A 15,577-nucleotide genomic window follows, 5' to 3' on the forward strand; every position below is an offset into this window, starting at 1 on the left:
AGCTTACTGAAGGAAACTCACGCAGACGACGGGCATGAGTAATTTTAAAACATAAATTTAAATGAAAGTGCATAACAGAAATGAAAAATAAGGTTACTGAACAAGACATTATAAAGAATGAATATGTTTCAATAATAAATAAACATTATACTATATTAAAATTAGAAGAAGAATTGAGCACTAGCAGGCCACAGGTCCAGTAGTAGATAATGGAAAGAGATGGGTACATCATTAAAAATGCAGTACAAAATATACAGCATGAACTATGCAAATCTAAGGCCATAAAATAACAATGTAAAAAATTTAAAAAATATTTTACACATTCAAAGGCCAACTATGTAAATATTCTGACACTTGACATCATGAAGTCAAAATAATTCTGACTTTTATGAATCAGGTGGTTTTGAAGCACTTGACATTGATCACTGATGTTTGTTTAAGAATTTCCATTTCTTCAAGAAGATTTAGCTTTTTGCCTGTTTGAGCATAATGTAAAATCTGGAGATTGTCCAGTGCAGGTGTCTGTTGCTCTGTTACTTTCAAGTGCACAGCAAAGACAGGGTGCTGGGCCTTTTTAGGTAAAAATGTTCATTATATCTAATCTTGAATATCCTGCTGGACTACCCTATGTAAAACATTTAACAGACAATACATTCTAATCTATACACTCTGGAAGTAGCATATTTATTTTTATGAGGCCACTCATTATGAATATAATTGTGTTGAGCTCCATTTTAAGTTTTTAAAACTATTTCAATATTGAAATTTTTGAATAATTTAGCCAAGTCCTATGATATCTTTCCCAAAAGTGGAAATTTAGCATTTTTCAGATTTAAAAACATGGCATTTATGAACAAGTTTTTATTCATGCCTGACAATTTCTTTTATATAGCTTATTCAAAATCAGTGGACTGTATATATCTTACTGACTGCAACAAATTTTAAATTTTTGAGTTCTCTGTTGACGGAAAGTGTACTGAGAGGAATATAGTAAAGATGGTCAATCACAGATTTAAAAAAAAGCTTAGCTTATTTATATGCTACTATGCATGAGGTCTATTGGTCTCTATGGGTATGTCCTTCTTCTAATTTATACATCCCACAAAATTTATTTATTATTTTAACATATTTGTTCTGTAAAATGTCTAGTTCAGTTACCTATTTTTTAATTTCTATTATATGCTTTATTTAAATTTGTATTTTAAAACTGTGTGAGTTCCTGCCACTAAACTCCACTAGGTGCCTAGTCCAGTTCTTAATTGTTTACATATTTGATGTCTTCAACTGTATTGGTCAGTTTCATTATTCTGTGTTTGAATGAAGCCACATGTCTGCTGTTCTTTGAGTGTAGTCCTATTGCTGTACCACTGCACCAGTCATATGTGTGTATTGGAGAAAATGTTACCACTTTTCACTTTGCCTCTGCTACAGTACTTTTTCATTTTCAAAGATTTTCTTCTTACTCATATTTATTGTTTAAGTGCATGCTTGTTTAGTGTGATCTTGCTGCATGCTTATTTTACAACATAACAGCAAAAATACATTTGCTTTCTATGGGTTTGTAGACACTTCTTTGAGTTTTTATTCTAGGCTGTGCATGATAGGACCATGCCCCTGGCTATTTACATTTCCCTTTCTTCTTTGTTTTAGAAAATCTGATGATGTCCTTAAAAGGTGAAACACTTCATTAATCAGTAACCATCACAACCAAGAGTGCTTTTCTCCATTATAATCGTTAAAGTGTTGCTATACCAGCCACTTGATGGAGTGGGAAAAGTTTTATAATTATTTTGTGCTCTCTACAAGTTGATCTGATGCTTAGTGGTGGAGTATGCAATGCCTTTCTAAGTGATTCTAATGGACTTTCATTCAATGGCCCATTTTTGTCCCTCTGTTTTCAGCTACTATTAGGAATATTTTATTGGATTTAGTAGCTGATTACTTGAATTTAATACTATCTAACATGCTACTGGGAGCTGATATACATTTTTCTTACTGTGTTTATTCCTTTTGTTCCTAATAATCTTCTAAATTTGCTATCACATTGTTCTTGGACTTTTAGCTTTTTCTATTTAGTATTATCATTTTTGATGAAATGGTGAAGAAGTTAGCAAGAGCTATGGTTGGTCAAAACAATACTGATGCAAAATCACCTGACTTTCACTGATTAGCTCACTCCTACCAACTCCCACTAATAGTGCCAAGCTATGGCGGACAAACTGTACAATTTATCTCCTTGAGTAAGGATCAGAAGGGGATTTTGGATTCTAGTATGAAGGTTTTTGACTAGCTTGCATATAACATGAAGCAAGGAACTGAAATATCTATAAATACAAAAGAAAAGTTAAGCAGTGGAACGTCCAGAATGAAATAACTTAAGTCAAAAGAAATTTCATGATTTACTGATTTCAGAATTAAAGATTTCCTATTAGATATATGGTAAATAGCAATCATTATTGCAGGCAGAGATCTTGTGGTAAACAGATAACTGTGACTGTGCGAGAAAATTGATATAGTTCTAAAGTGAGTAACATTAAATGAACAGCAACTTTTTCATATAAAAGATGAAGCAATAGCAATCTTGAAAATGGGAGAACCATTATTAATTTTACTATATTACATTCAACTTGGGTAAACACAAGTATGTTATAACAGTTTATCTTACTGATGCCGTTTCTAACAATTGCTTCATTTGGTGAATACAGTGAAACCCATATTTTATGTTTTTGTGTGGTCCAGACTATAAAAGCACAAAATTGAGAAATACCCAGAATTGAGGAAAATGTTAACCCCCCCCCCCCCCCCTCCCAAAAAAAAAAAAAAAAAAAAAAAAAAAAAAAATTATGAGCAAAAACGCATGTAATTGTCATATATGATTAAAAATAGCAAGCCTCTCCAACATTTTGTATAAAATCTGTCAAAGTGAAGGAAATTGAATGTACAGTACCATGTTTATACATTAATTTGTGGTAATGAATTTTATCAGTTCTTAAAAAATCACAGATGTGTAACAGGGTGTGAAAACTCATCAAAAAATTGAAATTGGTATCTGGTTAGAAAGTAATCGAGCTGTATTCCAACATGCAACAACCACAAATTATACATTCAAAATGTGTTTCTGGGAGATCATTCTTTGTTCTCACCTGGAAAAAAGCAAAACTTGATGAACATGTTGATCTGAACCAAAAACATCACAGCAGCTAAGTGGTTAATCATCTGTTTAATGACATTCTTTGTCACTATTGCTGTTATCATTTAATGTTTTTCTTGCATGCCACACTTCTTATGTTCACCACCAGTAAAGGGTTATTTTAGGCTTGATGAAAGAAACAGAGATGTGAAAAAATGAGTTTACTTCTCCAGTTGATGTTACAAAGTTTTTAGAGGTCCACTCAGTGAATTTACGTTCACTGTGTAAAATGTAAATTTGAAAGAAAGCTCAGGTGCTACAGTTTCACTCCATGCCCTCTATCGCTGCTGCCAATCTTTACAATCTACAGTGTGTGGTTTGTGTGATGCAAAGCATATACGGGGTGTTCAAAAAGTCTCTCTGCATTGCCATATGATTGTTCGTCTGCCTGGGTTACTTCTCTTCAAGTGGACTCTCCAAACATTCCACTGTTTTGTTTATCTCAGTCAGCATCAGTAGTATCGTTGATGTGTGTCGTAATGTGTTGACATGAATATTTAAGTTTAGTCCCTTTGTTCGTTTGTTTCATTTTTGTCAGTGATATAATGCTAGCCACTGAAGAACATGTGTTCTTAGTTGAACAAGTATTCAAAGGTGGCAGTAAATACACAGTTTCAGTTCATCAAACATTTAATTCAGTTTTCACAGAGACAACACTCCTGCTAAGTGATACTGTGTGAGATTTGATTAACAAATTTCGAAGTGCTTGTTCAGTGACAGATGCACCGAGAAGTGGTCATCCTGGCCTTTTGTCTGAGGATAAACTACTCGATATTTCTGCTAAAATTTCCATGAGCCTGAACAAGTCAGTAAGAAAACTCGCCCAGGAAATTGATGTTAGTGTCTGAACGGCCCACACAGCTGTAAGGAAAAAATTAGAACTTTTCCCATACAAAGTGACAGTTGTGCAAGAACTGAAAAATACTAATCATTACAAGAGACTGCATTATTGTCCATGGTTCACAAATTTTGTTCAACAAAATGGAAGAGATATTTTTAATGACCCCCCCCCCCCCCCCCCCATGAACCATGGACCTTGCCGTTGGTGGGGAGGCTTGCGTGCGTCAGCGATACAGATAGCCATACCGTAGGTGAAACCAAAATGGAGGGGTATCTGTTGAGAGGTCAGACAAACGTGTGGTTCCTGAAGAGGGGCAGCAGCCTTTTCAGTAGTTGCAAGGGCAACAGTCTGAATGATTGACTGATCTGGCCTTGTAACACTAACCAAAACGGCCTTGCTGTGCTGGTACTGCGAACGGCTGAAAGCAACGGGAAACTACGGCCGTAATTTTTCCTGAGGGCATGCAGCTTTACTGTATGGTTAAATGATGATGGCGTCCTCTTGGGTAAAATATTCCGGAGGTAAATTAGTCCCCCATTCGGATCTCCGGGCGGGGACTACTCAAGAGGACGTCGTTATCAGGAGAAAGAAAACTGGCATTCTACGGATCGGAGCGTGGAATGTCAGATCCCTTAATTGGGCAGGTAGGTTAGAAAATTTAAAAAGGGAAATGGATAGGTTGAAGTTAGATATAGTGGGAATTAGTGAAGTTCGGTGGAAGGAGGAACAAGACTTCTGGTCAGGTGACTACAGGGTTATAAACACAAAATCAAATAGGGGTAATGCAGGAGCAGGTTTAATAATGAATAGGAAAATAGGAACGCGGGTAAGATACTACAAACAGCATAGTGAACGCATTATTGTGGCCAAGATAGATACGAAGCCCACGCCTACTACAGTAGTACAAGTTTATATGCCAACTAGCTCTGTAGATGACAAAGAAATTGAAGAAATGTATGATGAAATAAAAGAAATTATTGAGATTGTGAAGGGAGACGAAAATTTAATAGTCATGGGTGACTGGAATTCGGCAGTAGGAAAAGGGAGAGAAGGAAACATAGTAGGTGAATATGGATTGGGGGTAAGAAATGAGAGAGGAAGCCGCCTGGTAGAATTTTGCACAGAGCACAACTTAATCATAGGTAATACTTGGTTCAAGAATCATGAAAGAAGGTTGTATACATGGAAGAAGCCTGGAGATACTGACAGGTTTCAGATAGATTATATAATGGCAAGACAGAGATTTAGGAACCAGGTTTTAAACTGTAAGACATTTCCAGGGGCAGATGTGGATTCTGATCACAATCTATTGGTTATGACCTGTAGATTAAAACTGAAGAAATTGCAAAAAGGTGGGAATTTAAGGAGCTGGGACCTAGATAACCTGAAAGAACCAGAGGTTGTACAGAGTTTCAGGGAGAGCATAAGGGAACAATTGACAGGAATGGGGGAAAGAAATACAGTAGAAGAAGAATGGGTAGCTTTGAGGGATGAAGTAGTGAAGGCAGCAGAGGATCAAGTAGGTAAAAAGATGAGGGCTAGTAGAAATCATTGGGTAACAGAAGAAATATTGAATTTAATTGATGAAAGGAGAAAATATAAAAATGCAGTAAATGAAGCAGGGAAAAAGGAATAAAAACGTCTCAAAAATGAGATCGACAGGAAGTGCAAAATGGCTAAGCAGGCATGGCTAGAGGACAAATGTAAGGATGTAGAGGCTTATCTCACTAGGGGTAAGATAGGTACAGCCTAGAGGAAAATTAAAGAGACCTTCAGAGAAAAGAGAACCACCTGTATGAATATCAAAAGCTCAGATGGATACCCAGTTCTAAGCAAAGAAGGGAAAGCAGAAAGGTGGAAGGAGTATACAGAGGGTCTATACAAGGGCAATGTAATTGAGGACAATATTATGGAAATGGAAGAGGATGTAGATGAAGATGAAATGGGAGATACAATACTGCGTGAAGAGTTTGACAGAGCACTGAAAGACCTGAGTCAAACAAGGCCCCGGGAATAGACAACATTCCATTAGAACTACTGACAGCCTTGGGAAAGCCAGTCCTGACGAAACTCTACCATCTTGTGAGCAAGATGTATGAAACAGACGAAATACCCTCACACTTCAAGAAGAATATAATAATTCCAATCCCAAAGAAAGCAGGTGTTGACAAATGTGAAAATTACCGAACTATCAGTTTAATAAGTCACGGCTGCTAAATACTAACGCGGATTCTTTACAGCTGAATAGAAAAACTAGTAGAAGCTGACCCCGGGGAAGATCAATGTGGATTCCGTGGAAATGCTGGGACACGTGAGGCAATACTGACCCTATGACTTTATCTTAGAAGCTAGATTAAGGAAAGGCAAACCTACATTTCTAGCATTTGTAGACTTAGAGAACGCTTTTGACAATGTTGACTGGAGTAAGCTCTTTCAAATTCTGAAGGGGGCAGGGGTAAAACACAGGGAGCGAAAGGCTATTTACAATTTGTACAGAAACCAGATGGCAGTTATAAGAGTCGAGGGACATGGAAAGGGAAGCAGTGGTTGGGAAGGGTGTGAGACAGGGTTGTAGTCTCTCCCTGATGTTATTCAATCTGTTTACAAGCAAGCAGTGAAGGAAACAAAAGAAAAATTTGAAGTAGGTATTAAAATCCATGGAGAAGAAATAAAAACTTTGACGTTTGCCGATAACATTGTAATTCTGTCAGAGACAGCAAAGGACTTGGAAGAGCAGTTGAATGGAATGGATAGTGTCTTGAAAGGAGGATATAAGATGAACATCAACAAAAGCAAAATGAGGATAATGGAATGTAGTCGAATTAAGTCGGGTGATGCTGAGGGAATTAGATTAGGAAATGAGGCACTTAAAGTAGTAAAGGAATTTTGCTATTTGGAGAGCAAAATAACTGATGATGGTCGAAGTAGAGGGGATATAAAATGTAGACTGGCAATGGCAAGGAAAGCATTTCTGAAGAAGAGAAATTTGTTAACATGGAGTATAGATTTAAGTGTCAGGAAGTCGTTTCAGAAGGTATTTGTATGGAGTGTAGCCATGTATGGAAGTGAAACATGGATAATAAATAGTTTGGGCAAGAAGAGAATAGAAGCTTTCGAAATGTGGTGTTACAGAAGAATGCTGAAGATTAGATGGGTAGATCACATAACTAATGAGGAAGTATTGAATAGGATTGGGGAGAAGAGAAATTTGTGGCACAACTTGACTAGAAGAAGGGATCGGTTGGTAGGACATGTTCTGAGGCATCAAGGGTTGGTTGGTTGGTTTTTTTGGGGGAAGAGACCAAACAGCGAGGTCATCGGTCTCATCGGATTAGGGAAGGACAGGGAAGGAAGTCGGCCGTGCCCTTTCAGAGGAACCATCCCAGCATTTGCCTGGAGCGATTTAGGGAAATCACGGAAAACCTAAATCAGGATGGCCGGACGCGGGATTGAACCGTCGTCCTCCCGAATGCGAGTCCAGTGTGCTAACCACTGCGCCACCTCGCTCGGTGAGGCATCAAGGGATCACCAATTTAGTATTGGAGGGCAGTGTGGAGGGTAAAAATCGTAGAGGGAGACCAAGAGATGAATACACTAAGCAGATTCAGAAGGATGTAGGTTGCAGTAGGTACTGGCAGATGAAGGAGCTTGCACAGGATAGAGTAGCATGGAGAGCTGCAACAAACCAGTCCCAGGACTGAAGACCACAACAACAACAACAACATTTTTAATGAAACATTTTTCACTGATGAGGCATGGATTTATTTACCCAGGTACGCAAAATTCTCATATGTGGAGCACTGCAAATCCATTGTGTATTCATGAGAAACCACTTCATTCTGTTAAAATAGGGGTTTGGATTCAGTATCTAGACGTCAGATTGTGGGTCCCATATTTTTCAACAAAACAAGAAATGCACAATGATACTGCAGTGATATTATGTACCCATTCATACAAGAACTTGTTTTAAGTGAAATACTGAATGGTTATTTTCAACAAGATGGTGCAACTGCGCATACAGCTTGCGTTTCAATGTCACTGCTTGCTGATGTTTTTGGTAATTGCATAATTTCACAGGGATTTCGGCCTCTGCAATCGGCTGACCTAACACCACCTGACTTTTTCTTCTGGGATGCAGTGAAAGCAGCAGTCTATAAAAACCATCCAAAATCCACCGATGAATTGATAACTGCAAAATCCACTTCCACTGCCTCTGTGTTTCATTTCGCTATATTCACTGCGGCTACAGCACGCACGGCTAACAATCATACGGCACTGCAGAGAGACTTTTTGAACACCCCGTATATGAGTAGTGTATGTAGTTGTGGCAACTGTATCATGCCAGTTTTGGACACAATAGTCTTTAAAATTTGATATTGCAAAACCCATATTCTACTTCACTTGTACGAAAAGTGTATTTTCAGCACTTCACAAAATGCTTTCACCCCTGCTTGCACTCCCATCACTGAAGGACCAATCCCCCTCTCCACACATTCATTAGGCGAGCTCATTTTACTTGTATTAGTGTGGTGTGGTGGCTGTGCTGGCTATTGTGTGACTTAACAAGTCCCCAGCCAATACGAGTTCACTAGCTGGAAATGGGTGCTGTTTCCTCGATTATCACCAAGCATATTCTTGAATTTAATAGGTTGACGATTGATACTGTTGCTGAATGTAGTACATCAGAAATACATGCAAAAAGATATGAGATTGAGTTATAAGTGGCATAAGAAATGCTTGTGGTGGGCCTGTTCGTCACATTTTGGCTCATCCCAGAACACTTCACGTTGGCTGTCTTGTTTATCCATCACTGCTGCAACCTAGTAGTACTTGTATCATAATTCCACAGTTAAGCTAAATGTTGTAAGTTGTGCTGGCAACGCTGATCGTGGATTAGTGAGCATTTCCTCTCTCACATACCGTGAACGCAAATTATACATTCAAAACATGTTTCTGTGAGATCAGCCTTTGTTCTCATGCAGAATAAAGCAAAAATTGATGAACAGGTTGAACTGAACCAAAAACATCACAGCAGCTTATGCTCCCTTAACTCTGCCACCACTCATGTTGCAAACCATCTGTCTTTTGTGCCATATATAACTTATTCAGTCACATCAAATGTCAATAGGAAGAAAATAGGATGAAGTCAAGCGAGACATCGAGTAAGAACTTAGAATCCAGGTAAACCTCACTAGAAATAAATGTAAATTAAGGAAATTTTTAGCATTGATCTTATGGTGTTTTTTACAGGGGCTGCGAATTTATGGTGTGGAATCATGTAAAACTTATAATTGGAGAATGTGAAATTGAACTTCCACTGTATATGCTTTGACATGTTTCATGTGTTTCATGTTCTGTAATATCTTCCATTATTACGGGATCTACATAACATGATGAATGGATCATAAGAATTAATAGAGTATTGTGCACCTATTGGCTTCCATCAGTCAGTACACGTTTCTCATAGTTCCTTTACTTGAATTTAGTGTGAGAAATATTCCAACTGGAACATTCCACTCTCTTTGTTCATCCAATTATGTTACTAGAGCACAGTTGGTAGAGCACTTGCCCGCAAAAGGCAAAGGTCCCGAGTTCGAGTCTCAGTCCGGCACACAGTTTTAATCTGCCAGGAAGTTTCATTTATGTTACTGTTCATGTTACCATATTTACTTGATTATAATATAATACTTTCCCCAAATCTTTTGTTTGAAAAGTAAAGAGTTATCTTACACTTGCAGATTAAACTAATTGCTGCTGAGGTCAACATTTTACATTGTGCCATAGTTTAATATAGGGGGTCAAGTGCAGATTTATTTTGAAGAATGGAGGGGTAATAAATAGTGCCATCAGATTGACTGAGATCTATGACAAATGTGGAGAGACAGGGTCAGTGAGAGGGCAGCACATTTTGTGATACTGCCAACCATGGAAATGTATGCAATGTTTGGCTTTTTATGAACAGCTAACACTTTTAAACTGTAGCTAGCCTAGATCAATTTGAATTCAAAATTAAGTTGCCTTTGTGATTAACAATATTGAACAACAGTACACATTTCTGCAGTAGTTGGTAAAAGCCTAGATAGGAAATAGGGACAACTGGCATGCTTAGGTGTTCTGTGCACCAACCAGCACCATTTGAAAGCTTGATGTGAGGTATGGTGGGAATGAAAGGGGTTGTGTCAGCTGCTGGTTCTATGCAGCCAGTGCGAGAGCAGTGGGCAGATGACACATTTGGAAGCAAGATAAGATTGAATATTGTCACATTGTCATGTCAATATATACGCAAAATCTGCTATGTATTCAGCAAGAACAACTGTGTTATCATGTGTTATCAGATTCCGCTACAAGCATAATCTCAGAAATCGAATTATTTGCAAGAATCGGTCAAATATTTCACTGATGCCCAATTCACTTGCACTATTTTAAGTTGTGCCATTATATCCCACCCTTATCTCGCACAAACAAACACATACATACACACAAAATTCTAGCTTTCGCAACCAATGGTTGCTTCGTCAGGAAAGAGGAAAGGAGAGGGAAAGACGAAAGGATGTGGGTTTTAAGGAAGAGGGTAAGGAGTCATTCCAATCCCGGGAGCGGAAAGACTTACCTTAGGGGGAAAAAAGGACAGGTATACACTCACACACACACACACACACACACACACACACACACACACACACACACACACACACACACACACATCCATCCGCACATACACAGACACAAGCAGACATTTGTAAAGGCAAAGAGTTTTGGCAGAGATGTCAGTCGAGGCGGAAGTACAGAGGCAAAGATGTTGTTGAAAGACAGGTGAGGTATGAGCAGCAGCAACTTGAAATTAGCGGAGGTTGAGGCCTGGCAGATAACGAGAAGAGAGGATATACTGAAGGGCAAGTTCCCATCTCTGTGGAGTTCTGACAGGTTGGTGTTAGTGGGAAGTATCCAGATAACTCGGATGGTGTAACACTGTGCCAAGATGTGCTGGCCGTGCACCAATGCATGTTTAGCCACAGGGTGATCCTCATTACCAACAAACACTGTCTGCCTGTGTCCATTCATGCGAATGGACAGTTTGTTGCTGGTCATTCCCACATAGAAAGCTTCACAGTGTAGGCAGGTCAGTGGGTGCTTTCACACGTGGCTCTGCCTTTGATCGTGTACACCTTCCGGGTTACAGGACTGGAGTAGGTGGTGGTGGGAGGGTGCATGGGATAGGTTTTACACCGGGGGCACTTACAAGGATTAAGGTTTTAGGTTTTTTAAGGTTTTTTAATCCTACTCCCAACATCACCACTGCTGAAGCCCAGGCTATCCGTGATCTGAAGGCTGACCGATCCATCATCATTCTTCCGGCGGACAAGGGTTCCACGACCGTGGTACTTGATCGTCGGGAGTATGTGGCTGAGGGACTGCGTCAGCTTTCAGACAACACCACATACAAAGTTTGCCAAGGTAATCCCATTCCTGATGTCCAGGCGGAGCTTCAAGGAATCCTCAGAACCTTAGGCCCCCTGCAAAACCTTTCACCTGACTCCATCAACCTCCTGACCCCACCGACACCCCGCACCCCTACCTTCTTCCTAAAATTCACAAACCCAATCATCCCGGCCGCCCCATTGTAGCTGGTTACCAAGCCCCCACAGAACGTATCTCTGCCTACGTAGATCAACACCTTCAACCCGTTGCATGCAGTCTCCCATCCTTCATCAAAGACCCCAACCACTTTCTCGAATGCCTGGAATCCTTACCCAGTCTGTTACCCCCGGAAACCATCCTTGTAACCATTGATGCCACTTCCTTATACACAAATATTCCGCACGTCCAGGGCCTCGCTGCGATGGAGCACTTCCTTTCACGCCGATCACCTGCCACCCTACCTAAAACCTCTTTCCTCATTACCTTAGCCAGCTTCATCCTGACCCACAACATCTTCACTTTTGAAGGCCAGACATACCAACAATTAAAGGGAACAGCCATGGGTACCAGGATGGCCCCCTCATACGCCAACCTATTCATGGGTTGCTTAGAGGAAGCCTTCTTGGTTACCCAGGTCTGCCAACCCAAAGTTTGGTACAGATTTATTGATGACATCTTCATGATCTGGACTCACAGTGAAGAAGAACTCCAGAATTTCCTCTCCAACCTCAACTCCTTTGGTTCCATCAGATTCACGTGGTCCTACTCCAAATCCCGCGCCACTTTCCTTGACGTTGACCTCAATCTGTCCAATGGCCAACTTCACACGTCCGTCCACATCAAACCCACCAACAAGCAACAGTACCTCCATTATGACAGCTGCCACCCATTCCACATCAAACGGTCCCTTCCCTACAGCCTAGGTCTTCGTGGAAAATGAATCTGCTCCAGTCCGGAATCCCTGAACCAATACACCAACAACCTGACAACAGCTTTCGCATCCCGCAACCACCCTCCCGACCTGGTACAGAAGCAAATAACCAGAGCCACTTCCTCATCCCCTCAAACCTAGGACCTCCCACAGAAGAACCACAAAAGTGCCCCACTTGTGACAGGATACTTTCCGGGACTGGACCAGACTCTGAATGTGGCTCTCCAGCAGGGATACAACTTCCTCAAATCCTGCCCTGAAATGAGATCCATCATTCATGAAATCCTCCCCACTCCACCAAGAGTGTCTTTCCGCAGTCCACCTAACCTTCGTAACCTGTTAGTTCATCCCTATGAAATCCCCAAACCACCTACCCTACCCTCTGGCTCCTACCCTTGTAACCGCCCCCAGTGTAAAACCTGTCCTATGCACCCTCCCACCACCACCTACTCCAGCCCTGTAACCCGGAAGGTGTACACAATCAAAGGCAGAGCCACGTGTGAAAGCACCCACATGATTTACCAACTGACCTGCCTACACTGTGATGCATTCTATGTGGGAATGACCAGCAACAAACTGTCCATTCGCATGAATGGACACAGGCAGACAGTGTTTGTTGGTAATGAGGATCACCCTGTGGCTAAACATGCCTTGGTGCACGGCCAGCACATCTTGGGACAGTGTTACACCGTCCGGGTTATCTGGATACTTCCCACTAACACCAACCTATCCGAACTCCGGAGATGGAAACTTGCTCTTCAATATATCCTCTCTTCCCGTTACCCACCAGGCCTCAATCTCCGCTAATTTCAAGTTGCCACCACTCATACCTCACCTGTCATTCAACAACATCTTTGCCTCTGCACTTCCGCCTCGACTGACATCTCTGCCCAAACTCTTTGTCTTTAAATATGTCTGCTTGTGTCTGTATATGTGTGGATGGATATGTGTGTGTGTGCGAGTGTATACCCGTCCTTTTTTCCCCCTAAGGTAAGCCTTTCCGCTCCCGGGATTGGAATGACTCCTCACCCTCTCCCTTAAAACCCACATCCTTTCGTCTTTCCCTCTCCTTCCCTCTTTCCTGATGAGGCAACAGTTCGTTGCGAAAGCTTGAATTTTGTGTGTATGTATGTGTCTGTTTGTGTTTCTATCGACCTGCCAGCGCTATCGTATGGTAAGTCACATCATCTTTATATCAGTCAAGGTATTTGTGACAACAGTGAGGAAGAGAAGCGTATCAGTTTTGGTGCAAATAATTCATTGCCCCTCTTCTCACCTCTCATTAGTTACATGACCGTATCGTCCCATTGGCTATGTGGAGCAGATGCCTTGCCATCCTATTAACAATAAAAAACACTGCTGTGACTGATGGTAGCCCAGATCTAAACTTTAGTCAAAGGAAGTGATATTCCAAACAACTGGCTTAGATAAGAGGCAAAAAAGGAAGTGAAGATAAAAATTAATGTAAACTATTTCATTTTGTTTATTTTATTTCTCCCTGTATTATCAGGTTGCAGATAATCAATAAATAGCATAAGTTTAGAATAGGTACTATGGCAACTTTTTAGGTAGGTACTTTATATCTGTGAAACATTTTGTAAGTATGATTAACTTCAAATATTAAAAATAAAATTATCTCAAGGAGCTTAAAAAAAGGGGTGTCATATTTGAGATCACCTTACACTCAAGTAAATATGTTACACTGAGCAATAAGTAACAAGAATGAAACTGATGAATATCATATTAAATGAATCAAGAATCATTAAAAATGTTAATACTACAATCACACAATATTAAAACATTTTGATACCTACACTTCTGATGTTGGTAGGTTCAGTGTAATATTGGCTTGTGTAGTACTACCATACTTTAGGTAACCAAAGAAACCTACACTCACATACAGAGCAACCACAATCGTCATACCAATGTTCAGCACTCCTGGACAACCAACAAAATGTGCTGGTGTCTTCATTTTATTAGCCAATGGCATTACCTACAGAAACAAAATAAAAGTTTACTTAAATTCCCAAGATGTCCCACTAATAAAACTTTTATTATTTCTTTATAAAAAATTTTGCACTCAATGCAAGGAAGAAAGTATTTCATCAATTTTACTATAATACTAGCAAGAATAAATTTTTTTGTCTTTGTAATGGGACACATAAAGTTGATTATATTTAGTTGCTAAAAGTGATCATATCTAATTTAAAATACATAAATGTTTTCCAGATACAGTGATTTCATTCCCTGGTAAGAGACAGAGAGAAATGTTGTTGAGATTTTTCAATCATTATACATGCATACCGGTATCATTGAAGATCCGAAGTAAAAGGAGGCATGAAAGGTTAAGATAAATTCAGAATTACCGACAGCTAAAAATCTGAGAAACTGGATTCTACACAGAATGAAATCAACAAGCCAGAGGCACAGAATTTATATTTCATAAGTAATGCATGGATGCCAATCCTTTTCCCTAACTGCAGAAGAATGGCATGTTCCAATCATTAGTCTTTAAATATTTGTTTTTATCTATTGACTAACAGTTGCCTCATCAAAATAATAACACTAATAATAATAATAAGGGAAACTGATTTTTGATAACATAATGCAGTTTTTACAGTATTTCAAAGGCTAGTTGTTTTCCACGACTTTTTATTTACGAGTGTAAGGTGTGTGGAAGAGGAAGTGGGGAAGTCATTTAGCAGATGTAACTTACCACTCCAATGCCTTCTAGTGCAAATATGGCAGTTCCAAAAAACAGTGGTAATTGTTCCCAAGAAGAAAACTGTGGCAAACCACTGTGAATAATGGGTGGCAAATCACTAAAAATGTAGTAGAAGGTGATTCCTAGTCCAACAGTCAACAATATGTTTGCCAGCAGAGAGAAGATAGCAAGATACTTCAGATCTCGGACCCAATTGATTAAGATCAATAAGGGTGCCATTATTAGCAAATAATACTGAAATTGCCAGTCTTTTACTATGTAAAACTCAACAACCTGAAAATGAAAACAATGGGCATTACTGACAATTTCTAAACACAACAACATAGAATATTGTACTTCACTATATACTATGTGGCAAAACTGTCCATAGGTGTATAGTGTCTGGCAAAACTACCCTACAGCCTTGATATACATTTCAAAGAGACAAGTCATGCAACTGAAAATATGTTAGAACTTTTTAACTGTTATTGC

At 39.6% G+C, this 15,577-nt stretch overlaps 1 protein-coding gene across 1 annotated transcript in view; it reads right to left on the bottom strand.

Annotated features, from left to right (window-relative positions):
• Positions 1 to 15,577, bottom strand: part of LOC124788652 (proton-coupled amino acid transporter-like protein CG1139) — a 145,212-nt gene that overhangs the window by 44,984 nt on the left and 84,651 nt on the right. Inside the window, exons 6-7 of the mRNA XM_047255928.1 lie at positions 15,098 to 15,379; positions 14,196 to 14,374 (exon numbers count right to left, since the gene is read on the bottom strand). Of these exons, the coding sequence (XP_047111884.1) occupies positions 14,196 to 14,374; positions 15,098 to 15,379 (461 nt within the window). The remainder of the gene's footprint in view (positions 1 to 14,195; positions 14,375 to 15,097; positions 15,380 to 15,577) is intronic.

Source organism: Schistocerca piceifrons, chromosome 3 (genome assembly GCF_021461385.2).
Source record: "Schistocerca piceifrons isolate TAMUIC-IGC-003096 chromosome 3, iqSchPice1.1, whole genome shotgun sequence".
In the NCBI taxonomy this organism is placed as follows: domain Eukaryota; kingdom Metazoa; phylum Arthropoda; class Insecta; order Orthoptera; family Acrididae; genus Schistocerca; species Schistocerca piceifrons.